The sequence below is a fragment of the Chrysemys picta genome, chromosome 3, assembly GCF_011386835.1.
Source record: "Chrysemys picta bellii isolate R12L10 chromosome 3, ASM1138683v2, whole genome shotgun sequence".
NCBI lineage: Eukaryota > Metazoa > Chordata > Testudines > Emydidae > Chrysemys > Chrysemys picta.
Genome location: NC_088793.1, coordinates 48886883 through 48914607, shown reverse-complemented (window position 1 = coordinate 48914607; position 27725 = coordinate 48886883). Strand labels below are relative to the sequence as shown.

General features: G+C 40.7%; 1 protein-coding gene across 1 annotated transcript in view; it reads left to right on the top strand.

Moving 5' to 3' along the window:
* BMP5 (bone morphogenetic protein 5) overlaps nucleotides 1–16271 on the top strand; it is a 73222-nt gene extending 56951 nt beyond the window's left edge. The window contains exons 5-7 of the mRNA XM_005300200.5: nucleotides 6326–6402; nucleotides 9560–9670; nucleotides 13998–16271. Of these exons, the coding sequence (XP_005300257.1) occupies nucleotides 6326–6402; nucleotides 9560–9670; nucleotides 13998–14147 (338 nt within the window). The 3' untranslated portion in view covers nucleotides 14148–16271. The remainder of the gene's footprint in view (nucleotides 1–6325; nucleotides 6403–9559; nucleotides 9671–13997) is intronic.
* The last annotated feature ends 11454 nt before the right edge of the window (nucleotides 16272–27725 follow it).

Below are 27725 nucleotides of genomic sequence, written 5' to 3'. Positions count from 1 at the left end.
TGATTGTTTTAAAGCACATTTACTAAGAAATGAAGAGTAATTATGGGTCTAAATGCTTTTAGAATTTCAAAAAGGGGTAATCCATTGAGGTTTAAAAATCTATTAAGCATGTTCTAAACCAGCTGAGACATTCAGAGCTGGTATTAGCAGGTGTAACTCACTGTGTCAAGTCAATGGAGTTTTGCCTGCTTACACCAGGTCTGAATCTGTCAAAATCCATTGACTTTAATAGAAAGAGTTGCACCTGTTTACACCAGGTCTGTGTTTGTATCTGTGTGTGTAATTGCAAGATGGTCAGGAATGGCTCTAAGGAACTGTTCCTTCCCAGTAAATAATATTTGCCATAGAAAGATGCATTTTCCTCTTAGCATAAAATGGCTTTGAGTTAGGTGACATAAATAGAAGTTTTGAAAAGAAACCTACTCAGATACATTCAACCAGAATGACTCCAAAGAAGTAATCACTGATTTCTAGGGTGAATAATACTTCATACATAAATTATATATAAAAAACATTGTTGCATATTTTCCACAACATTTTTACTGATTCTGATAATCATAATTCAGTCAAGTAGGCCTGTTTGGTAGTGCTGTTCTCCAGTCATTATGTATTTTATTTCTATTCTTATCTCTCGAGAAACTAATTTTAAAATAAGAGGTAGGTAAAGAACTGTTCAGAATTGTAGTGGCAAAAATCAAAAAGTCAAAAAAATTCAAATTGTTTTGGGAGGTTTATCAATGATTTTTGACCAACATCACCAAATTGTATGAATGTGCCATCATTTTGTAATTGTTTTAGTAACTTTGTGAAAGCTCCTCTAAAAGCTGGATATAGTACATTTTGTAATGATTCATCAAAGCCATTAATCTGTAGACAGCACTATTCCCTTTAAATCAACCAGGCTTCAGTAAAAAGCAACAGAGAGTCCTGTGGCACCTTTAAGACTAATAGATGTATTGGAGCATAAGCTTTCGTGGGTGAATGCCCACCTCTCTGATACTTGACACCAGGCTTCAGTGTTGGAGATGTCACTGTGATGTTATAGAGGCTGTTTAGGAATTTGTTTGTACTACACTGTTAAAAAAATGTCATGTTCCACCCTAGAGATGCTTGCATTTCAGTGGTTAGTGAAATGATTCCTATATATTAACAATGACTGCATTTATTTGACCTTTGGTTAACTGATGGCCAGTCATATCCCCCACTAGCTGTATATGCTGTGAGTTGCTCCCGTGCTTATCCCATGACCCATATTTCCTGAATTTCAGGTCTGTTCAGAACTCTTTTGAAAAACGGTGCTGTAATTATATTTAGTCATCTATATTTCATGATGCAAAGTGCCTTGGGATTCCTTCAAGATAAAAGGGTCTGTTTGAGCATGAGAGAGTTTTCTAAGTCTTAAAAGTAGTCTTGGAGTTTGTTTGCATATTTTCACAGTATAGCTGAAGAGCTTTTAGTTTGCATCTCCAGGATTTGTTTTCAAGTATAAAATGGTGCAGCTGAAAAGAGACAATCAAGTAATGAGGTCCCACAAAACAAAACTGTTCTGGGGGGTAAGCCCTGGTACCTACTTTCACCATGGCAAACCAAGTTGCTCTTATATTGTCTTGCTTTCGTCTTCTCTGAACAATTTCCACATCACCCATTACTGTGTAGCTGTACACCAGTCCCTTTGATTAGGGTGTTATTAAGTATCAGTTATAAGACTTGAACAATATCAACTTTTCAAGATCTATAATAGCTATTGTTGCAGTAGTTACCATCTGCAAATGAAGATAGCAGTGGCTGCAAGCTTAGTGACAGATTCTATTCAGCTGCTTTAGGGTGTAAGAAGGAGGAGAGGAGAGCAAAATAAACCACTAGCCTTCTTGTGTCTTGTGTCCTTGCACAGTGGCAGAATGTAGTCACAATCCCTCGGCTCCTCTGCCTGTTCACCAGCCACTGGAGCTGGCAGGTTCACAAGGGAAAGTATGCTGCATCCCCTGCAGGGGTACAGAAGAAGGCACACTCTCCCAGTGTGCAGGGGTGCAGCAGTTCTGCACAGCCCCTACCAATGGCCAGTATCTAAAAGGTACAGTGACCCCTTCTGTAAAATGAATAGAAAACCTAATAGTTCTGCCCACTGTGCTCATTCTTGCTCATGCGTAGGCAATGGAATTTGCAGATTATAGTAGCTTAACTATTGATGTTTATTAGAGAGACAAGGTGGGTGAGGTAATATCTTTTATTGGCCAACTTCTGTTGGTGAGAGGGACAAGCATTTGAGCTACACAGAACTCTTCTTCAGGCTAGAGAAGGACCTTGAAGAAGAGCTCTGGGTAGCTTGAAATCTTGCCTCTTCACCAATAGAATTGGCCCAAGAAAAGATGTTGCCTCACCCCTGGTGTCTCTAATATCCTGGGACGAATGTGGGTACAACAACACTGCAAATACCTAAGCTTATGTCAGTAGGTCAAATTCTACTCCAATTTATACCCCATGCAATTCCATCAAAGTGAATGGAATTGTAAGTGGTGTAATTACAGAATTTGGTTCCTTATCTCTTTACCTGTTGTGTAACCTCTGGCCAAATGCCTCAGAGTCAGGTAGGTTTGGTGGGAAATGCTGTTCTGTATAAGCCACATGACATGCTCCTGTTATGGTTGCTGCCACTTGTATAGCACAGGATTTAGTCTTATTTCTTTATCATTTTGCAGAAGACACTTGTTTGGGAACTTCCTTTCTTGACTTTAACCCAATCATTCTCACCTTTTGTTTTTGTTCTCACGAGAATTAGGTTCATTTCACTCTCTCACCAAGTCAAGAAAGACATTCCTACTTCCCATATTTCATTTCATTCTTTTCTCCTTTACAGCTAATTAAAACTGGGAAACTCCTTTTTGAAATACTCCTGCACGTGCACGCAAGCAAACAAAATGTGAATAAGAACAAAACCTATATATGTATATATAATGTTACTGATTGTAACAATCTGGCAAAAGTTTTCTTCTTGATGTTGACAGGTCTGTGCTTAACCTCCCTCTGTTGAGTGAAAACTTTAGAGCACATGGCTTAAATGCAATGCAAGAACACACTGCAGAAAGCAGAATGTATCCTCCAGCCCCCCCCCCCTTCTGTTCCACACAGAGGGGTGAAATTTGCAGTATTTCTTCAGTTCTTACTCAGGTGCTACTTCCATTTTGGCCACAATGGAGTTGTCTAGCTGAGTAAGGGATTAGAGGAAAAGTATTTTTTCTTTCTTTAACTTGTCCTGAAATGGACAAAAAACAAACAAAACCCAGCCTTTTCCTCAAAACGTGGTTCTGAAAAGGGGGGGAAATAGTAATTTGGCACAAAATGAAATCTATATTTTAATAATATAAAGGCAGTGATGCAAACTGACATCTACCCGGAAATTCAAAAGCAAAGCTGTGGTACTTTTTATTCCTGATGCTATGAGATAAGAATGGAAAAACATGCTAAACAGTGTATTTCCTGGATTTTATTGGTTGCTGTCAAACTAATTAATTAAGCATATGGTACTTTGTGATAGTAAATGCAGGCAGGTTCATATGTCTCAACTTCCATCTCTTCTTTAGAAACCAAAATACTCTCTGACTGCCAGTGAATATGCATAGGAATAACAAATTTGATTCCCTTGCCCTACCCCCACAGCTCCTTCTGCCACATACAGATTTGGAACACAACTGCAGTCCCTGGATGGTTTAGGTACAAAGTTTACTCAGTCATAATATCCCATGGTTTTGATGCCTGACAGAATAAGCATATGGACCTTGAAGCTACAGAATGTGAAACTGGATCCTTGGCACCAGATCCTGTTGTAAATGTCACCGTGGCTACTTTTATGTAATGTTACATTACACACAACATTTGTCTTATATAAAAGGCAGAATGTAGGGAAGGAATATGAATTTCCTTTAGTAGTTTAGCATTCTAAATAGGTGTGTGGTTAGGTACGTTTCAGAAAGCTATGTGTCGAATGCATGTCTGCATATCAAGTATCCTGGGACTTTTTCACATCCACACAGCATTAATCTATTTTCTTAAAAGTAGTTTTTTGGGATTTTCAAAACTGTGAAGATATCTGAAGTGATGCCATACATATTTATCATGGAGCCTTCTTCCCACAGCCCTAGGGCCCCCTCCACAGTCTTTTTGGTGCTGAAGGTTGTGTGTTAAACATGAAAAGTTGAAAAAATTAGAAATTGATTCCAGAGCTCAATCTGATGGAAAACTTGATAAAGACTAATTTATTCACCAGCTTCCACCTGTTTTTCTTTTTGTGGACCATCTACAAATGGATTGTGACTTTATCCTGCGTGTTTCTTTCTGAAATTATTCAGTCATATTTTTCACACATTTCATTTATACTATCGCTTTCTATTCTAAATTTAGTGCTTGAAATTTGAAATGACACATGGCATTGTCTTTATTTCCTTGTTGAATGAGTATTATAACTTATAATCCAGTTTCTTGTGTGGTTTTTCATGGAACATGAATTTAAAATTAATTTTGAGAGTTTGAGCATGCGAGCTCAAAATTCATCTTCAAAGAGCATTAAAACTAGTAAAATATTCATAGAAAGTTATCAAAGAGAACTTGTTTAAGATTTTGAACTAATATTAGTCCTCAGTGTATTTGCATTATTAACCAAGGACACAATCCTAGTGGTGAGCACGCCAGGCCAATCTAGAAAAAAAATATTTAAAATTAAGCTGAAGTTAATGAGACCATTAACATGTTTAAAGCTAAGCACATACTTCAGCATTTTGGTGATCTGAGCTGGAGAGCACTGTGCAGAATCAAGCCCAACTTCTAACCAGAACCTTTAATGGCTGTACCTATCTAACATACCTGCCGGACATGCCAGAGCTATTCCAGGCAAGAAAGCCTAACCATGTCATTCCACACTACATTAAATAGAGCAGGCTGGAAAATGAAATTATTTGTCATCAGAAATTTTAAAAAAGGTCCCCTGCATTTCCCAAGAAAATGTGTTAAAAAAGACAGACACACAAACCCCTGCCCTGAAACCTCCAAAAACTTTTGTTTTTTGAAAACCATTCTCAGTTTTAAAAAAAGTCAGTTTCTGAACATTGAAATTTTTATTCAAAACCCCAAATTTACCAAAGTATTTTGGGTTTTCAGTTTCCAGGAAGGGAGGAGGGTTATGAAATTTCTACCAAAATGAAAATGTTCTATGGAAATGTTTGTTTTGATCAAAAAGCCATTGTTTGTCTTAACATTTTTTCACCAAAATCTTTTTTTTTTTTAAACTGGATGTAATGTTGAACATCATCAGGAGGCATAATCACTCTCCCAGATCCCAGGCAAGCAGAATGTGCTAAGATGCAGCATCCCTTGAGGTGCTACAGCCTGTTGCCTTGTATTCCCATCCAACTGCTCAGATAGGGTAGTGATGTGATGGGACCAGGACTTCCCCACATCTTTGTACTTCCCCAAGGAGAGGGATTATTTCAGAGTGCACAAGGGTGTAGAGAAGGCTCTGTGGGTCTTCCCATTTTAGCACACCTATGCCAGGGCCAGAGACAGTCAGGCCTTTAAAGTGCATCTATTGTGCTACTTGCTTACATTTGTATTAACAGTTAAAGACCATTAGTTGGCAGATATTTTTTACAATAGTAAAAAATTTAACTATGCAAAATGTGCTAAGATTTAAATAACTGGAATTATGCCTTTTATATTTATCATTTGAAATTGGGGCCCCTCCCACTCTTTGTCTGGCACTTGAGACCTGATCCAAAGCCCAGTACAAAGACTCCCACTGTCTTCAGTGAGTTTTAGATCAGGCCCTTGATGTTCTTTTTCCAGCTTGCAAAATTATATTTGCCAATATTATTGGACCTGCTACTTCGATAGCTAGCAGTTAGGCAGCACAAAAAGTTATTTCCCCTAATCCTGAATGCATTATTTCCACTCTGTACACAAACTATGGGGTGAGGGCTAGCTCAGTGGTTTGAGCATTGGCCTGCTAAACCCAGGGTTGAGAGTTCAATCCTTGAGGGGGCCATTTAGGGATCAGGGGCAAAAATCTGTCTGGGGATTGGTCCTGCTTTGAGCAGGGGGTTGGACTAGATGACCTCCTGAGGTCCTTTCCAACCCTGGTATTCTATGATTCTATGCCAGCCTGAGATTGGGGATTCTGAACTTCAAAATATTATATTGACTTTATGGATCAGCCCTACCTGTAGAAATGAGAGTATTTCTGTTCCTTTGCTTTGTGCAAGTTTGCCAAGGAACTTAAAATAGCTGAATCTTGTCTTCCAGAGCAGTATGTCTGAACAGTGTCTTTTTCTTTCTCTAGATTACAACACAAGTGAACAAAAGCAAGCCTGTAAAAAACATGAACTTTATGTGAGTTTCCGTGACTTGGGATGGCAGGTATGGATACCAATGCTCTTTCCTATCAGTGCTAGTTTCTATAATCTCGTTTGCAATCTATCGTCTGTTGTAGAGGGATTTTCCCTGGTGGTAACTGGTGCTGCACTGAAGAAGCAAGAATTCTCAAAGTGCACTTTGTAATGATGTGTGATCCTGTATGCAATCCTTTGGCAGCAGTTATAGAGCTATTCAAGTTTACAACCCACTGAGTCCTGTGGGAAAATAGCTGATGAGTCTGTGTGATAAATACCCCAGACATAAATAGGTTTATAGCCCTGATAAATTAATCGGTTTTACTAGGGATAGGCCTTAACCATTACTCCAGATCTGAACACCCTGTGTACATTGGTGGTGCTGGGGTTTGAATCTGCATCAGAATCCTGTCACTCAACCCTCTTTCAATATTTGATCAAACCTAAATCCCAGCTCTGAACACCCCTAAACTTCATAGGTGCTGGAAGTAGGAGTGCTGCTGCACCCCTTGGCTTGAGGTGGTTTCCATCATATACAGTTTGGTTGAATGGGTTTCAGAACCCCCACTATACAAATTGTTCCAGCACCCTTGCTAATTTGTGGAATATTTGAAATCCAGATCCAGATTTGGCTTGAGTCTCTTTCTAGTTCCTGCACTTGCCGTGTAATGACAGATGAGAATTATACCATCTGGGTTTGGAGCCCTGTGGAAGCAGAGCTTTCAGCCCCTACAAGGTGTCCTGAATCACTCAACAGCAACCCCTTTATGCAGTCGTAGTTTAACAGAAAAGACGGTGCCTGTGGGGCCATGAAAGCAGAGGTAAGGCAAAAAAAGACAGAGAAAATAGAGGCTCTGCTGGGTTCTTCCAGAGAAGCAAAAGCTGTTTGCAAAGGAAATATTTTATTAAGGAAATAATGGGAAGGCCATCAGCAACTGATTTAGATAACACATTTCAGGTTTCCATGTATACTTAAATTCCCTCTGCAATATCAATTTAATACAGAATTCATTTTTGCTTCCTAGATGTGTAGAACTGCTGTGCGCTCTTAAACAGTTGCAACATTATACCCCAGAGGTAGTTTCATTTCAGTGATGGTTGATGTGATTCCTATAAATAATATAAAACACTCATGTTAAAACTAAAGTGTTCATTGCTAGGTGTAGTCAGGATGTAATCCCTAAATATGAGCTGAGGCATATACTTAATTGCCTCTAATACTGTACTTGGTTTTAGCTATAAGGCCAAAAAGAATCAACTGGCTAAAATTTTCAAATTGGATGGCTTAAGTTAGGGTTCTAAATCCATATTTAAGCACATAAACAGAAGTTGAGTGGGTAATATGGATATAGATGTTTAACTTTAGGCACCCAAGTTTTAAATTTTTGGCCACTGTTCTTAGGGTTATGTCATCTGCCTCCAATGTTAGCTATAAAGGGGATTAAAGTACTGGAAACCCCACTAAAAAGGCAAAAAAACTGACAAAGAGGATTGAACTCGAGCAGCATTAGCTTCTTTTGACTCAGCAGAAGTTCCTTTATGTGGTTAAAGGAGAGTCACTCTGTGGCATCATTCCCACCAAAGCCATTAACGTTAATTCCTTTGTTTTCCTGCTCAGTCTGTCCGTCCCCTTGGAGGGTGGATAGGCCAGTCTAGGGCAAGGAAGAACTGGACTCCTGACTCGTGGTGGGGATCTGAGTAGTAATGTGGACATAGCAGCTCCTGCACAAATGCCTTTGCCCTCTATGGTGTCCCTGTGCTATTTGTATGTGACTCATGGGATAGCTATAGGATTAGCATATCAAGCACCCTGACAGATCCATAGGCAACAGGCCCTGACACCCTCAATGTTCTTTGGAAATGCTCTAGCTTCTAGATATCTATCTTAGGTATTTATAGGGCTCCTATTACTGTAGTATCTGAGAGTTTTATCCTCTCAAAACCCCTGTCAGGTAAGATAGTATTGTTATTGCCATTTTACAGATGGGGAACTGAGGCACAGAGTAAGTGACTTGCCTGAGGTCACACAGTAAGTCTGTGGCAAAGCAGGGACTTGAATGCAAGTTTCCAATTCCTAAGCGAGTGCCTGACTTCTGGACCATCCTTCCTCACTACATGGATGTTCAGAGTTTTCCAAGTACCCGGTACTTGTTCTCCCATAGATTTTTCCACAACAGGGCCCATCATTTGTAAGGCACTTTGAGATCATGGGCAAAGCAAGGTGTCACAGAAAATGTAAAATAATATTTCATGAAAATGTTGCAGCTTGTGTAGCTCAGATTTCTCTAAATACATATTTATAAAAAGAATAGATAATTTCATAATGCAAGCACCTAACCAAGTATAGCAATTCAAAAATGGATCAGTGAAACTAACAGTGAACAGGACTACAATGAAAATTGGGTTAACCCCCAAAATATGTGCTTAATGCTCCCCTCCCCCTCCCCACCTCAGCCAGGCCATGGGGGAATTCAGCAAAGAAAAATTCTCTAACTAAACTTTTAAAAATACCTTTTTCTCTTTGTGAAAAATTATCTGTTTTATGGCTTGCTGAAGACCCCCCCAAACTGATCATTCTGTAACATCACTAATGCCACCATCCCCCATGCAACTCCTGAGACCATAAATACTCTTAGTCTCAAGCAAATCATAGGGATTAATGGCATTGGATATGCCAGAGAATGATGCATTTGGGATGTTTTTAGTGAACCAGAAATAGCCTGAGAATTCATAGGTGCTGGAACTAAGAGTGTGGGGGATACTGTAGCACTCCCTGGCTTGAAGTGGTTTCCATTATACAGGGTTTATAGTTTGGTTCAGTGGCTCTCAGCACCCCCACTATACAAATTGTTCCAGCACCCTTGCGAGAATTTCAAAGTGGGAGGAAAAGTATTTTAAAGGCTAGTTTCAATGTATTTCTTTGCTAAATTCCTTCACTGGTTGGTTAGTTGGGGGTATTCAGTACATATTTCTAGGTTTAACTCAATTTTCATCTTGGTTTTGTAGGAACAGAGATTAGGATAATTTTTTTCCAAATATTGTATTTCTGTTTACGCCTTATTCAGTCATCCTGGATCCAAATTAGAATGATAGCGATACAGTTTTCAATTGATTGAACTGGGAAGGATTGAGATTGTCTGTTTGTTATTGTTATTATTTAGTTTGCTTATGGTTTTATATTTCAGGATTGGATAATAGCACCAGAGGGCTATGCTGCGTTCTACTGTGATGGAGAATGCTCCTTTCCACTCAATGCCCACATGAACGCTACAAACCATGCCATAGTTCAGACTCTGGTATGTCCGTTAGATCATTTGTGTAACATGCAAGCAGCTTGGGACAGGGAGCTACATCTTCCTCTCGGTTTATTACTATTGGATTCGGATTAATTTTATTGGATTTGGATTAATTTTGTTTAAATTACACCCTTGTACAAAAGCATTAGTGATTGCAATGGCTAGTGGATGAAATGCCCAGAAAGCCCCTTTTGATATATTTACATTTTGTTTCTGACCCAATAATGCATGAAAAAGACTGTGTCACAGCACTGAGGGGTTCTGCTGATGCAAAGGCAGGTTAAGGTTTTGTAGAGCCCTGGGACAGAGCAAGTGAGGGCCCCTCCCCCCCCCTTTTCACCTGCACTCCCTCCCCCATTCCGCTCCTTCTGCCTGCTGCCCCGCCGACAGCCCCAGCCTATTCTGCCCCTTCCCACGGCCCCACTCCATTTTATCCCCTCACCACTGCGGCCCCACGACTGGAGAAGCTCTGTTCTCTCCCTCCCCTAGCCACAGACCTGGGGCAGCAGCAGCATCTGGGAGCTCCCCCAGCCCTGAGGCCATGGCAGGGAGCTAGAGCTCCTCCAGTCCCGGGATTAGGGCACAGGGGCTTCCCCCACCCCACCTGGCATTCCTGTTGGGGAGCAGGGTTGGGGCACAGGGGTGCCCATTTTGGGGGGTCCCCCAATTGACCAGGGCCTCTGGGCATGGGCCCCGTTGGCCCAGTGGCTAATCTGCCACTGTGCTGATGTAAAGCAAAGAAGGGCTCCCTCCCTGCTTCCAAGTGGTTTATGCACCTTTTGAAGTTTCTCATCAACATTCACACTACAGTCTCCAGTAACTTGACCTGTGGCTGCACAGCAGCTCTCGGTTTTCAGCTGTTATCAGAAAAGCCTCAATCAGTTGACTGGACTGAAAAATACCTCTAAGATATGTGAGCTGATGCAGTTGCAAGCAAGAAGTATGCTGTGTGCTGTCATGCCTGGCTCCCAGTTATGATTAGAAACATAGTACCATTTGGATTTGATTCTCTCCTTGGTGGAGCTGAAGTGGGAAGAGCCTTACAGCCACCTTTCCACCTCTCTCAGTCCTGGTTCCAGCTGGGAGTCAAGCCAGCCCAACACAAGATGGAGCGCCAGGGGATGTTCTGACTTACATTTGCTGGAACAGTCCCCTAGGAAAGCTTCGGTGGGAGCTACTGGGTGCTCAGCAGTTCAAAAAATCAGGGGAACTTATTTATGTGCCGAAATATGGATACAGGAGTCTAATGTTAGGCTCTCATTTTTCATTTACACCAGCTGAGGATATGACCCACTGCCCATGCTCTGCACAGCATGTATAATTAAAAGGCAGACCGATGAAGGACAGGGGAAAGAGCTACAATGGACAAGCAGGGTGACTGGGATCATGGCAGGCACATTTCTTGTTAGTTCCATTTTTAACATACACTAAATGTGCCTCTTCTCCTCCCACCATTCATTCCCCTCACCCCCAGCAGTCCCCAGCTACAGAGCCAATGACCTTATATTCTTCCATCCCAACATTCAAGCCAGCAAGATCCTGCACAGAGAGGCAGAAGGGGACAGGAGGAGGGGAGGGAGTCAAAGGTGGAAGTAAGCAATGGGCTGTGGGAAAGGGATTCATTTGGAGAGGGGAAGTAATGCTCTTTGGCAAGAACTATGGCAATGTGCATATGTGGTGATGAAGAAAAACACATTTACAATAATAAACTGTTATTTCTCTTCAGCTATTATGGCAAAGATTGCCTAGAAAAGTTGCCAAGCTTCAGTGAGACATTAGATTACAGTTTCTCTCATGCAATTACGTGTCATGCAAGGTAAAACATAGCAGGGCAACTTTCACGTGTGCACCTAGTTTTTGCTGAAATCCCCCATAGTTTCTTAAGGGCAGGGGGTTCAAATTGTACTGCACATGCATTCTATTGGGCAGCCAAATATCCATGGGGCTAATTGAATTTTAAGTGCACATAAATTAGCTGGGTCAGCAGTAGCCAAACACTTTGTTTGAAATTATACAGATTATTTAGATTTACTCAAGGGAGTTCACACAGGGAGAGTTCGGGAAACAATTATTCATACACTCTCCCCCAATCCAAATGTAATCAACTCCTGTCCATGGTGATTGCACCATTCTGAAAAAGCAGCTTTGTTTTGGGACAAGATTGTTCCTTGAAACCCTTCCAAATATAACTGACTTTTTGGTTTGTTTTGTAACAATCGTTGGTCCAGCACATCTTCATTTCTGCATGGGGCTAAACTGCTTTTTCTAAGGTGTATCCATAGGAGTCAAAAAAGTGCTGGAGTAGTGCTAACTCTGCTCCCATTGACATCCGTGGGTAAAACTCCTATTGACTTCAGTGGAAGCAGAGTTAGGCCAATGCCGAATGCTTTTGAAAATTCCACCTTAATAATGCTTTTTAAACATTTAAAAAGTGAATCCTCACTACAGTACAAATTCTAGTATCAGTATTATTAGAGATTGTAAAATTTGAATCAGGATGCTGCACATTGAAAGGACGTGTGTGTTCAGATCCAGGGGTTGGCTTTTGTTCCATCTCTAATTATTATTTCCATTTTGGAGATGGAGAAAGTAAGGCAGAATGTTTAGGAGATTTGATCAAGGCCATATATGCAGTAGTGTCAGAGCCAAAATTCATGAGCAGGAGTTCCTTGCTTCTAATTCTGCATTTAATCCTCCAGGTCAAGCTGCCACTCTTGCTGCTGAACTGTCAGACCTGCTCCCCTTCTCTGACCTATAATGGTGGGAGGCCAAATTAGCTATTTAAAAGAGGAGCTGGCTCACTGGCAGGCAGCCAGGGTGTAGCTTGTGGAGACACTAGCTTCTTCAGTAGCAGGACTGGCATCCCTAAAATATCACAGAAATCAAAGCTAAGGGGTTCAAAGGCTCAGGAGGCTGACCCTGGATGGCTCTGAGCAGAGATTGCCCGGGCGGAGGAGATAAAATCACTGCGACAAATTCCAAATCCTCATGACTAACTTCCATTGTAAAGATAGTTTTGAAAATGTAACAGGCAAGAAATGTATTTAGTGAAAGCCAAATTTAGCCCCAACACCCACACGGGGTTCCCAGAATTGGGATGGTGGTAGCTGTGGGCTTGATAGAATCCAGAGGCTGGCTCTGGGCAAATGTCTGCTTAGAAAGAGGACAATATTTTTTTTTCTCCAATATTTTGCTTGTCATTAGTTAATCAGTTTTGAGGTAGCAGGGTGTGTGTGTGTGTGTGTATCTACATCCTTACTAAACTAATACTTTGGGATTTATTATTGTTCATTTCAAAAGATCTTCTCATGGTAACAGTTACATAAAAATCACTTCCTGATTGACTGTTCTTGGTCTGGCAAAGACCATCGACTTATATTACTGCTAGAAAGATGGCTATAACAGATTTTAAAAGACTTAACATACAAATGAAACCCATTACTGCTGAAGTCTTCATCCATACCGTAATGGTCTCTTGTCCTCTCTATCACAACTCCCTTCTCTCTGGCCTCCCCAGTCTCTAGCTATCCAGACGTGTAGAAAATTACTTCCAGCCTTTTTTGAAGGATGGAGAAAGTATGTTTAGTTGCCCCTATTTTCAGTTATTTTCACTATATCTCCATTCATTTTGAGATGCTGCTCAAAATTGCCTTTCTTTTATTTAACATTCCATTGGAGTACTGCAGCCTACCTCAGAGAATAACCTCTCTTTACCCTTCCCTGCATCTGACACCCATCTTTTGGCTTGATTCTGCTTCCCCTGACAAAATTGTCATTGACTTCAGTGGGATCACAGATGCCAAGGCAATAGACACCTTAAATCTATAGATGCTGAAAGAGAAACATGTTCTTAGAATCGTCATAGAATCCAGACATTCTGTGTGAGAGCCTTTGCCTCTACATTTGCTGTATGGAACAAACTTCCTTTCTCCCTCCCCATTGAGGCTCTGATTCAGGAAGACAGTTTAGTTAAATCAGGGACTTAAGCAAATGCTCAAATTCTGTTCTGAATAGTGATGGTATTAACCACATGTTTAAGTGCTTTCCTGAATCAGGACCTATCTCCATTTCTTTTTCAAATCTCATCTGAAAACCAATTTTCTCTCTTGGCTATTCCTCCTAATTTATCTCTCCATCTGCTATTATTGTATAACTCTATTATGTAAATCAGTAGAGCATTCTGGAGGTGAGCTTTTTATTAAAGTTGCTAAATGAAAAAAAATCTGTAACTACAGAACTCTGCAAATTGCATAGTTGTGTTTTCCATAGATTTGCCATTACATCTTTCTATTTTGGTCTATAAGCAATTTCGCTCTCTCTCTTTCAGGTTCATCTGATGTTCCCTGATCACGTACCTAAGCCATGCTGTGCACCTACAAAACTGAATGCAATCTCAGTGCTCTACTTTGATGACAGTTCCAATGTTATTTTGAAAAAATACAGAAATATGGTGGTGCGTTCGTGTGGCTGCCACTAGAATAAAAAATGAAAAAAAATCAAACCCAGTGTTTGTTCAGAATTGTAATCAAGTCAAAATACAATTCTTGCTAGTGAAAAGGCATCCCTAAACTTATTCCATTTCATGCCATCTCTCATTTAATGTACAGTAATGTATATAGTAGCTTTTATTTATTTAAAGGTATATAGTTTCTTTTCTATGGGTGAAATTTCAAAACAGTTTATTTTATGGGTCACCTTACTATGTTGGGGAACCTCCAAAGCTGTTTTTCAATCGATCTCACTGAGACCCTTTTCTGTCCATTTCAACATTTTAAAGTAAGACCTTTGTATAGTTTTTTTTTTAAGTTAGAAAGCCCAGAACTCCTGTGACTGTTATATTGTTAAAGGAAATTGAATACATTTGGTTATGTTGTGCAAATGAAATATATACTTGGATATTTATTTAGAAAAGGCACTAAAAAAAGAAACTGAAGAAAAAATGCTTGGCTAAACATAATTTTTCTTTTAGAAGTTTTACTCCATTAGACAAATTGAAATGTTGAACAGTGTTTAAATAAACAAACAGTAGGTAGAACATAGAAGCTGAAAGACTGCACATAATTGTTATAGCTATTTTCCGTAACAGAATCGGTGTAACTGGAGGAACATGTTACGTCTTGGCTTGTGGAATTTTGCAAAAGGCTCAAAGCTTCAGGAATTCTGTGGAGATCGGCTTGAGTCTGTGCCTATAGCTTTCCAAGTTAACACTAGACACTTGTAGTACAACCTTCTTTCCTCAAATAAATTGTCAGTTTATTATCTATAAGACTACTGCTGCAGATTTTTTGTGTGTTTAATAACAAAAAAACAAAAACAAAAACAAAAAAACTCCACACTCACCTGAGCCACCTTACCATATGGGCAAGAATTAATATATGTGTGCAATGTGTAAAAGATTAAAATCTGGAAAGAATTTGTTTTCCTTAGCTTCCTTTTCTTGCTGGGTAAGGCATTTAGGAACATTGGAATTGCCATTCGTAGTCAGATTTGTGGTTAGTCTAGTGCAGTATCCTGTCTCTCACAGTGGCCAACAGCAGGTGCTTTAGATGAAGGTGAAAGAAACCTTATATGGCAGTTTTTAGGATAATCTCTGTGCACAATAGGTCCTCTCCTAATCTCTAATCTTACTATCTCTTCCAAAACTTGTTTGCATTAACTATTATACTCTGGATATTCCTGTTACCATATAAATGTCCAATCCCTTTTATTGTCTTGCTAAGTTTTTTGCCTCAATTACATTTTCTGGCAGTGAGTTCTACAGTCTAATTGCACATTGTATGAAAAAGTATTTTCATTTATCGGTTTTGAATTTACCATCTTTTAATTTCATTGAATATCCCCATGTTATTATGGGAGAATAGAAGGTCCTGATTTCCCATCTCTACAACCAGTCATTATTTTATATAGTTTTATTGGGAATTGCCTCAGTAGAAATATTGCTATATTCGAGTGTTATTTAAAATGAATAGAACATTTCTCATGCCTTACAGAATCTTTTCATTTAAATCCCGATGTCTATGGTTATTTAATGCACATTCCACAAAACACAGACTATTGCAGAATAATATAATCAGGTATGTGTGTGTTTTGCAGAAACTAATTTATTTTATCTCACTGTTGGAGTATTGTCTTAAATTGTTAAACATACACTTAACTTTTTGAAAAATTAAACAGGGTGGGTTTCTTTTTTTCAGTCATAGCATTTTCTCCAAACATTACATTTCAATTACTATTTTATACTTTATGTACCTCCATAACTATGTCTAATTGCAGTTCATGTACAATAAGGTATATTAATAAAGTTTCTTCAGTGAATTGCTGTTTGGGGACCACTTAGATAATGAACGTTAAACTGCATGGGGGATACTTTCAGAAAAGTTATGGGTTTGTTTATGAATCAGGTAAATGGTAATGATGTTTTGAATTCAATTTATTCTAAATAAAATTTAATGGAAACTGAATTTGGTGTACATTAAGTAATATATTTTTGAATAATGATGTACTATTTTGAGAATAAGAAACTGAAAATTATATTATTCTTTAAAATGTGTTGTTGGAATATGTTTCTATATTTTAAGATCTAATAAACCTGTAATACTAATTTGCTCTGCTTTGCTTTTTGATTCTAAGCCATGTTATACTGGAAAGTCAAATTCATGTTCTTTAAAAGCTGGAACAAAAGAGAATGGCCATTACTGTAGTTAGTGTTTGCTGAATTCTGTGTCTTAATACTGACCTGTGTTGCAAAATGGCTTTCATTTTGTTACTGTAAAGACATAATTATTATTTGAACCATGTAGAGTATTAATAACAGTTTTACAACTCTCTAAGCTACTAAAACAGCAACTGAAGTCAAAATATAGCACAAACAAGGAAGGATGAAAAAAATGCTCTGGCAATTCCTTACTAGTCCTTCCTCTGTTTGAGAGGAGAGACAATTGGCATCACTATTTTCACATACTCCAAAGAAATGCATACATATACCTTTGGGTTTTAACACACACATGTTCAACCACACCTTTTTCCCACAGTAGCTGATGTAACACTTTCCACATTTCTGTCCTCTGAAAAATACTAAGTAAATGATTAAGGTCATTCCATTTCCATTCAGGATTCATAAGAGAGTAGTTCCCATTTTAATCAGTTTAAACTTTCTTCATCATCCTTAGAGACTGAAAAAAACAGTGGGTACCTAATAAACCTACTGAGCTAAAGACAAAGAGAGAAAAAAATATATATTTTATCTCTTCAAATTAATTGCACTTTATGGGCCAGATCCTTAGCTGGTGTCAATCAATGTATTTCCAATGACTTCGATAGCGCCAATTGCCACTTATACTCTTAGGGCAGGTCTACACTTAAAAAGCTGCAACAGTGCAGCTACATCAGTGCGGCTGCGCCCCTGTACCGCTTCAGTGAAGACACTCCTATGCCAATGGGAGAGCTTCTCCCTTTGGCATAGTTAATTCACTTCCATCAGTGGCAGTAGCTATGTCAAAAGGAAAAGCCCTCCCATCAACATAGCACTGTCAACACCTGGGGGTAGGTTGGTATAACTGTGTCATTCGGGAGAGTGGATTTTTCACACCCCCTGAGTGATGCAGGTATTCTGATGTAAGTTTGTAGTGTAGACTTGGCCTCAATCCTTATCTTATTCATAATGTTAATACCATGGGCGGTGCGTGAACCGCCGGATTGGGGATGCTAGCCTCCAGCCCCGCTCCTTCCACCTGAGTCTCCGTCCCTTCCAACCCCACTGCTGGAGTCCAGAGCCCCTCTTCACCATGGCCACTGGCCCCCACCCTAGGCTAGTCCCCCCTAGCCCCAGACCACCAGGAGGGCAGGCAGCGGGCAGCTGTTGCCCCTGCCCCGAAGCCTTGGAGCGCCGGAAGGGTGGGCGGCGCAGGCCACCGCACAGGAGGACTGGAGCCACATGCAGAGTGGGTTGGGGAGGCCTGGGGGTGGAGCCATGCCCCGCTGTTTGAGAAGGCACAGCCTCCCCCAGCCTAAGGTATCTGACACCCATGGTTAATATCATTGTTATAAAATCTCAGCCAGAATCAAGCTACTACCATACATTACTTACTTTTCTTTCTTAGCCCTACTCATCTAAGTAAGGATCAGAATTGACCCATTGAGTGGTTATGATGCATATTTAACAGTTCTATTGTGGTAGCACCTGGAAGCCAAAGAGGTTGGGACCCCATTGTGTTAAGCACTGTATAAAATAAAGTAAATAACAGTCCTTGCCCCTGCCCAAATGTTGTTACCTTGATGCTGGTGTTATAGCTGCTACCTTGGTAGGTTGTCAGCCATGTTCTACTTGGAATCCAACATTCCTCTCCACTTGCAGTAGAGGTAATGGGGCATCTTTTTAAATATATTTCTTCTGTTCCATTTTCCTTTCCCTGAGTTCTTTTGAAACAGCTTTATGGTTAATTGTCTTTGATTCAGGAAGCTTGTTAGATATTGATAATAAGGTTTTTGTACTTTATTCATAAGTCTCTGAACTGTTGATCCAAATAAAGCATTTTGGGTGCTGTGTGATTCTCTAACAGTTTGAAATATGGATCTCTTGAATCCAGGGCTTTTGTAAATAAAGGTCTTTGTGTTTAGTACTGACTTTCTTGTTCACACATTGGTCTGTGCATATTAAGAGTTTGACATGTGGTACTTGTCCCTGGTAAATGAGCCGCTGGTATATCATAGCACCTTATCTGTGACTGCTGCATTGAAGCTGCAAACACATGACCTGTAAACAGCAATTTACAATGTGTTATTGAATTCTTACTCAATATTATCTTCTTCAGATAGTGTCCAGTATAGGCACGCTTGCGTCCCTGCACTGCCGTTTAGAGAACTTTAAATCCGTGTCCATTTGGCCCACACATGCGCTGTCCCCGCCTCATGCTCTGCCAGGAGGCTAACCAGCATGCACGGGTGAACTCTCCTCAGTTCCTTCTCAACCACGTCTGGCTAGAGACTGAGCTATTAGCAGTCCATTCATTGGATTGTTATCTCTCTCCTAGCATTCAGTAGTTAGTCCTTTTTCTCTTAGTTGTAGAGCTTTCTTTATTTTCTTTTTCTTGAAAAAGGGGGGAAAAAACTTTTTATTTTCCCCTTTGTCTGGGGTTGCCCAGAGTACATCCTGTTCACTGAGCTTTAAGAGGTGCCTCTCATGCAAGTAGGGCAACCCTGTAATGGATAGGCATTCCTGCTGTATCGGGGGAAAACCACATTTCCTAAAAGTGTAGTCTCTGCCAGCAACTCAAGTTCAGATCTCAGAAGGGCAGAGAACTGAGACTAGAACTCCTCCTCATGGAGGCAGCTCTTCAACCTTCCTTGGACCTGCACTAGGAGTCGCCTGATGGCACGAATCTGTCCCATAATCCTCGACATCTAAGGACCATGGGTCAAAGAAAACAGCCCCACATGTAAGGCTTCAAAAAAGAGACCTGTGACTCCCCAGAGTGAGCCCTGAGTTTGACAAAAAAGATCACTGGCACTTTTGGTATCATCAGTACCAAGATAGTCTAAACACGGTACCCATAGCTCATGAGGGTCTGAAGCAGCAGGTACCATTGATGCGTGTAAGGACCTGATGGGCATAGGCATTGAAGCAATGGTACTGACAGATAAAGGCAAGGACAGAGACCGCACCTTTTCTAAGAAGACACTGCCAGTACAAGTCTTACCATCAGTACCATCAACAGTGAGCCATCCAGCCTTGGAGTGCTCAGTATGGCCAAGATCCCTGATCCTTCCAAACTGCCAGCCCACTGGTAATCACCATCGGCACCGGTTAGGACACTCTAGAGCAGGGGTTCTCAAACTTTATTGCACTGTGACCCCCTTCTGATAACAAAAATTATTACATGACCCTAAGAGGTGGGACTGAAGTCTGAGCCAGCCACCCTGGGCAGGGAGGCTAAAGCCAAAGTCCTTGGGCCTCGGCCACAGCCGGTAGGATTCAGACTTTGGCCCTGGGCCCCAGCAAATCTAAGCCATCCCTGGAGATCCTATTGAAACAGGGTCATGACCCACTTTGGGGTCCTGACTTAGAGTTTTAGAATCATTGCTCTAGAGACACTCTATAGCCCTCATGGTATCTGACATACCAGAGTCTCCCTTGCTTGTACCAGGTCTCCAATACTGAGTTTACTTCAGGTGCGGGAATCTCCACTGGTGCACCATGTCATGCATGCCCATTCTCCAGTGGTGAATCAGATAGCGAACTGGAGGAGGCCATCTTTCACCACTCCTTGTTCCTTATAATGCTCTCTATCAACCTGTGCCCCCTCAGTCATACTCTCCATCTTCTCCTCAACCACTGTGGTATGGCCAACCATGGGCGCCACCACCGGGACCCCTTCCACCGCCCCAGTTGCTGTACTGGGATCCCTGGGTGGCTTACAGTCTCCATGCCTCCAGAGCATCCAGCGTGACCCACCGTAAACCCTTGAGGCACTCTCCCTCAACCACAGCATCCAGAACCTCTAAACCTCCAGAGGAGATCATGGAGGAACAGGAAGGCAGATTTGAGGAGCAAGTCACAGCACAGACCAACATCTCTTCCTCCTCTCCAGATGAGGCAGTTATGCCCACACCACCATCTCTAGCTGAGGACTTCAGGCTGTTTAAAGATATAGCTAAAAGGGTGGCAGACACGTTGCAGATATCCTTGAGGAAGTGAAAGACACACATTGTAAACTCTTGAACATCTTGCACTCCTCCTCTTCCTCCAGAATAGCCCTCCCCATCAGCAAAGCCCTTCTGGACTCATATGGCAAACCCTAACATTGGTCATGCCCACCTGTAAATGTGCTGGTAAGAAATATTGTAGCCTGGCTAGGGATATGGAATTTCTTTTTCCTGCCCACCTCTAATTCCATTGTGGTGGACATAGTAAATCCACAGGGTCTCCGACATCAGGTGAGCTCCACCCCCTATGATAGGGCTTGGAAGCACCTCAACCTGTTTGGGGAAAAGGCCTATTCCTCTGCCACACTGCAATTATGAATTGCAAACTATCAAGCTCTGGCAGCAAAATATGATTAAGTCGATTATACCAAGCTTAAACACATTTATTGATCAGCTCCTGGAGTCACACCATGAACAGTTTTGGGCCATTGTTAGGGAGGGACAACTGGTGGCCAAGACAGTGCTCCAATCAGCGCTTGATGCAGCCTTCACAGTAGCCTGGTCCAGCTCTACTATCAAAAGTCATGTTAAAAATAAAAAGAGAAAGAGCAAACATCATACTGATAGCGCCTTCCTAGCTGAGATAGATGTAGTACCATTACCTGTGACAATTGGCGATGTGTCCACCAATTTCTCTCCAACCCACTCTATACCTCCTCTCGCAGAACGAAGGATTGCTCTCCATCTCAGTCTGCAGATACTCTGACTCAAGGTTTCTTCAGGTTCCAGCACATACAAAGGCCCTGCTCTGACGAAGTACAGGAACTATACAACACAGTAGAAAATCTGCTACCCATTGTACTTACCTGTAAAAGTGGGGCAGGTTTCAGGTCTGGTGTAATTCCAGACAAATTTTCCTGACATCTGCTACTCTTCCAATGGTCTTAGATTATATACTGACTCTCAAGTAATCAGGACTATCTCTCAAAGCTCACCTAGTGGCCATAGCAACCTTACATCAACAAGTAGGGGGATACGCAGTGCTCTCACACCAAATCACAAAATGATTCCTCGGGGTATAGTAAACCTTTTTCCTCAACCCAGACAGCCTACCTAAACTTAGTATTAAAAAGCCTGACTAGGCCACCCTTTGAATGCATGGCTACTTGTTTGCTCGCATATTTTCTATGAAGATGCCCTTCCTGGTGGCTATCACCTCAGCAAGAAGAATAGGAGAAATAGCAGCACTGATGGCACATCCCCCTTATACAATATTATTTTGGGACAAGGTTACTCTCAGACCACACTTGAAGTTCATCCTCAAGGTGACCTCATATTTTCACATTAAACTAACTGATTCACCTCCTGACCTTTTATCCCAAACCTCACCATGATATCAGGGAGGCTATACTGCACATGCTAGATGTTAGGAGAGCCCTGTTTTTTACCTGGACAGGACAAAAGTTTAAAGGAAATCTCCTAAGCTTTTCCTATTCCTTGTGGAAAGGTCTAAAGGTGCAGCAATATTGGCCCAGAGACTCTCCAAATGGTCTTGAACTGTATCAAACCATGCTATCAAATTCACAACATAATGCCTTCATCCAAAATCTGCATCGACTTCACAAAGTTGGTTTCCTCCTCTGTCGCCTTCTTCAAGAATGTCCTTATCTCAGAAATCTGTAGAGCAGCAACCCGGGCATCTGCGCATACCTTCACAGGAAACACTGTGATTACCAGGGACTTTGCTTCCGGCGCTAGCTTTGGGTCTGCAGTATTGTTATCCATAACAGACTCAACTCCGAAGGTCTAGCCTCCCATTAGGAATACCGCTCGGGAGTAACCTGCAGTGGAGCACCCTCAAAGAAGTAGTAGTAGTTACTCACCTTAACAATGGTTCTTCAAGATGTGTGTCCCTATGGGTGTTCCACCACCCACCCTACTCCCCTCTACTTCAGAGTTCTTGTCAAGGACTCTGCATTAGAGAAGGAACTCAGGGAGATTTGCCCACGTGCACTGGTTAGTCTCGTGGCAGAACACGAGGAGGAGACAGCAAATGTGTGGGCCAAAAGGACACTGCTACAGCACAGGAAAGCAAATACATCTACAGTGGAGGAACCATATGGACATACATTTTGAAGAACCATTGTTACTGCACAAGGTGAGTAATTTCCTCTGCTGCAACGATTCCATTTAATAAAAAATAATCCTGAGTGTTTTCTGTTTTAATTCAAGTAGCCCAGCACTGACCATGGGCCAAGGCTGATCAGGAATCACATGTTGAATTAGTGGTCTTTTGCGTTGGTTCCTGTATTTATTGTAGATTCCACAGTTGGATACTTTCAATCGCCTAGATTCCTGGCCAGAATAGGGCATTTGTGGCTCTGGTCTTGCACTGCTTAATATCCAGATGGGCACAATGGATTAATAACAGTACTTGTAGAAAAATTTTCATCAGTAGATCTCAAAACACTTTACAAAGGAGGTAACTATCATTCTTCTACAGATGGGGAAAGAGGCACAGAGCAGTGACTTGCCTGTGGCAATATAGGGAATACAACCTAGGTCTCCAGAGCTGTTCAGTCTGGTTCTCTGTCTTCTAGGCTACATTGTCTGAGCCATATATACATTTTGAACACCTTCTCCTACAGCTCCTTATGTTTACTAATTTCGGACATTCTTGAAAACATATCTGGGCCTGTGTTATACAGTTAATGAGTATTTTTCAGTTTCATGGTCGTTTTCTGAAGTCTGAGCAGTAGGTGCTGTTAAAGCCAGTAGCAGCAACATTAAAGGGCTCCTCTGTGCAGACTACACCCTTTCTGTGTGTGTGTGCGTGTGTGTGTGTTAGTGTTAGTCCCCCTCCACAGAACCAATTGTTCCCTGGCCCAGATCTTGCTGAGTCTTCTCAGAAGGATTTGTAATCTTCTGCAGGAGGACAGGGTTAAAAGCAGTGGTAGCACGAGCTGTGTAATTTATTTCCCCACATGTATTTTTCCCATGCTCAATGGAAAGCCCAGCAGTGAGTCAATGAAACCTGGGACCATGTTAATATTTTTGTATGGAGGAATCCCATGCAGCATGGAGGGGCAAATGCTCTAGGGGAAAACTGTGAGGAGATTCTTGTGGAGTGTTCTACACCTCAGGCCTCCCTCTATGACAGTGGGAAATCTGGGCTGAGAAATCTTGAGTATTGCTAGCTAGTGAATTTCATAGAGATTGAAGCTGTAACAAGATAGAGTGTAGAAACATGGTGTTTGCATCAAGATAGTCCATGTTGATCTTCTTTAAAAATACTGCCTATCAAATCATTGTGGCTGTGGTGTGTTTTGTTTTATTTTGTTTTGTTTTTTTAAATGCTGGAGCCTCTTATACCATTTTACCACAGGAAACTACATTCCTTTCTAGTGGGCCAACTGCACTTCTATCATTTTGATTCATTTTAAAAATAAGCATCTCTCCCTTAACCATGGAAATAGTTTTTTTTCTACCCTTCTCTGCATTTTATTTGTTTTATTATTCAGGACTAACAACTTCCACTGGGAATGATTTTGCCTGCACTGTGTTGCAGGGCTAGAAGAGAGATAGGACCTATCAAATTGGTTGCTTGTTTAACTGGGATGTGCAGCTTAAATAAGTGTGTTTTGTTACTTTTGCCTTTCTCCTTAAACATATTGATAGTTTCTTGGTGTATCCTTCATATAAAAGCTCTTAAGGGAAAAATATATACATAACTAAGGGCAGGGCACTCCATGCTATATTGTTTTGAATCATACTAAAGCATTTAGCAATCAAAAATATGTGTAGTAGAAAATAAAAACAGTAAATGGAAGGCAGCTTGATCCAAACAATCTGGAGGTAAAGGAATCGTGGGCAGTCATCCAGATCCCATTCAGCCTCCTCTCTCTCTCTCTCTTTAAAAAAAACAAAAAACAAACAAACAAACAAAAAACAAGGATTGTGCCTAGTGAAAAGTTTGTATTCCCATTCGGGAGTCAATTTTACCTTGTCACTGAGATCATTTGAATTTTATTTACTGTAGCTGGACAGAGCAATCACTACTAGTTTAAGTTACAAAATAAAAAGGGGTTTTAATAAAGGGGAGTATGAATAACTTGTATCAATTAGGATAGAAAGGGCCAGATTTTTGGTTTGTTATGCTGGTGTAAATCCTGGAAAAATTCCATTAAAGTCAGTGGTGTTATTCCATATTTACTCTGGCATAAGTGGGCTTAGAATCTGGCACAAACTGTTCCTAGAGCATGGAGATCCATTTTGCTTACTTCTGTTTAACACTGAAGTAATAACAACCTCAGGCATTGCTTATAATTGGAAAAGAAATAACACTTTCATCTCCAAAGTTCTTGTCCTCTCTGCAAGGCCCTTCACAGCTCTGCTCCTCACTAGTTATCCACTGCTGGGCCAAAGTCTCTGCTGCTGTAAGTGGGTGCAGCTTCACTGACTTCAGTGGGTTTTGCCCATTTGCATCAGTAGACAAGTTGGCTCCACGTCTTTAATCACATCATGCCCAACTTCTTTCACTCTCTCCAATGATGCCAACCTCATTCACCCATTCGTCAGCCTTTCACATAGTCATGTACATGCTTTTCCCCATGCTGCCCCTTACACATGATGGAATGCCCTCCCTGTGCTTATCTGTAAGGCCCTTCCCTCCTCCAAATCTCTCTTCGTCACCTACCTCTGCTGCTGAGACACCTACAAGAAAGCACCCAGTTAATGATGGCTCATTGAAAGGCAGAGAGGAATAGCTGGCACTTTATTTGTAATGTTAAAAATTCTGTGTGTGTGTGTGTGTGTGTGTGTGTGTGTGTATAAAATGGTTTGTATCAACTGTATTCCCCTCCCCACTGTCGTTGGCCACTCATCTTTGGGGTAGAGACTGTCTTTGCATGTGTTTGTACAGTGCCTGTCATGATCAGAAACCTGCAATGGAAATGTATCCCATACAAAAAAGCAGGAAACTGATTTTGTTTGTGTAGGGTACTTCATGATATTTAAATAAAGACACGAGAGCTTTCCTATTAGGAGAGAGTACTCTGTCCAGTGGTAAAAGCCATTTTATCTTGTGCAATTGTGTTCTATGAACTTGCTGATCTGCAGCATGGTTCCTTCATCTCCTAAAATAGCACATTTCCTTGTTAAGTAGCTGTGGTTCTATTGAGCATACCCAGAAGATTCTTGATAGTTATTTCAAAGAAAATGCTACTACAATGGTGATGAGGGTTATACAATAGATAAATCAATGGTGGAGAAAAATTGAACGTCTTTTTTCCTTGTCTTCCTCAAATAAAAATGGGACCTTGAATAGCCCTCGGATCAATTTTACTGTGAACATAGGAACTGACAGGCTGGGTCCAGACCCAAGATCCATCTAGTCCAGTATCCTGTCTCAGACAGTAGCCAACACCAGATGTTTTAGAAGAAGGTATAAGAACCCTACAGTAGGCAGATGGTCTTATCCTAATCTCTAATAGAGATTGTTCTAAAACCTGGTGTAGGAGGTTAATATCCTTTTCAAAATTTGTTGTCACTAATTATGAAAACTCTGGATATTCTTATTAAAAAGAACAGGAGTACTTGTGGCACCTTAGAGACTAACAAATTTATTTGAGTATAAGCTTTCGTGGGCTACAGCCCACTTCTTCGGATGCATAGAATGGAACATATATTGAGGAGATATATATATACACATACAGAGAGCATGAAAAGGTGGGAGTTGTCTTACCAACTCTGAGAGGCCAATTAAGTAAGAGGAAAAAAAACTTTTGGAGTGATAATCAAGATAGCCCAGTACAGACAGTTTGATAAGAAGTGTGAGAGTACTTACATAGGGAGATAGATTCAATGTTTGTAATGGCTCAGCCATTCCCAGTCTCTATTTAAGCCTAAATTGATTGTATCTAATTTGCATATCAATTCAAGCTCAGCAGTTTCTCACTGGAGTCTGTTTTTGAAGCTTTTTTGTTGCAAAATTGCTACCCGCAGGTCTGTCATTGAATGACCAGACAGGTTAAAGTGTTCTCCTTCCTTCCTATCAGGAAGAATAGAAGTTCTGATTTACCTTCTCTAGATTGTTCACTAGTTTATATACTGTTATTGTATTTTCTTAGTTGTCTCCTTTCTAAAGTCAACAGTCCCAATCTTGTGAATCCCTCTTATAAGAAAGTTTTCCCAGGAAAAGTATCACAAATATTATAATTCTTTTCACCAACATAGAGTAACATAATCCCTCTATAATATGAAGCTTGCATATTTTGACACATCAACCATATTACAGTGTTAAAGATATATAGCACAAAAACAATGAATTAACATGTGTAATTCACAAGGAATTCACATTTTACCTAGACATAGATAATTGGAAATTCTAGCATGAGCCTACTGTAATTTACCAGTTATCTATAAAATAGAAACATAACTTCTTATGTACCATTTGTTAGGTGTTTTTTTTCTTTTATGAACAACACTTGTTTAAAAAAATGCTCTGGTCTTTGCACAATGAAGTTTAAAATAAATTTCTGCCCAATACAGACTGTTGCAAACCTGATAAATTTTCTCAGCCACTATTGTTTGTAGAGGACTGTTTTTCAGAAACATCACAACACCAACAGTTCAGTGAGTTTACTCTCACTTACATCTAGTTTTCTCCTCTACATGTTTGTCTCTACTCTAGTTCAGAAATTGCCCAACAGTTTGCAGAAGTAATTTCACACATCTTTAAACATTTCTTTAGTCACAACTTACTCTTCCTGTGGCTAATGCATTTCTAGTCACGCATTTGCTTCCTGGCTTGGTGCCACACTCATTTACTGTCACCCAGAACTTTTGTTAATCACGTTTCCCCTATTCTTACCAATTACTGGTACATCCCAAAACCATGCCACTATACAAATCAATGGTACGCCCACATCTTGAATACTGCATGCAGTTCTGGTCACCACCGTTCAAAAAAGGCTATATTAAAATTGGAAAAAGTACAGAGAAGGGCAACAAAAATGATGAGGGGATATAGAAAAGCTTCCATATGAGGACACCGGGACGGTTCAGTTTGGAAAAGACACAACTAAGGGGGGATAAGATAGAGGTCTATAAAATCATGAATGGTGTGGAGAAAGTAAATAAAAAAGTGTTACTTACCTCTTCACATAACACAAGAATCAGGGTCACCCAACGAAATTAATAAGAAGCAGGTTTAAAACAAAAGGACATATTTCTTCACACAAAACACAGTTAACCTGTGGAACTCATTGACAAGGGATGTTGTGAAGGCCAAGACTATAACTGAATTAAAAAAAGAATTAGATACATTCGTGGAGGACAGGTCCACCAATGGTAATTAGCCAAGATGGTCATGGATGCAACCCCATGCTCCAGGTGTTCCTAAGCCTCTGACTGC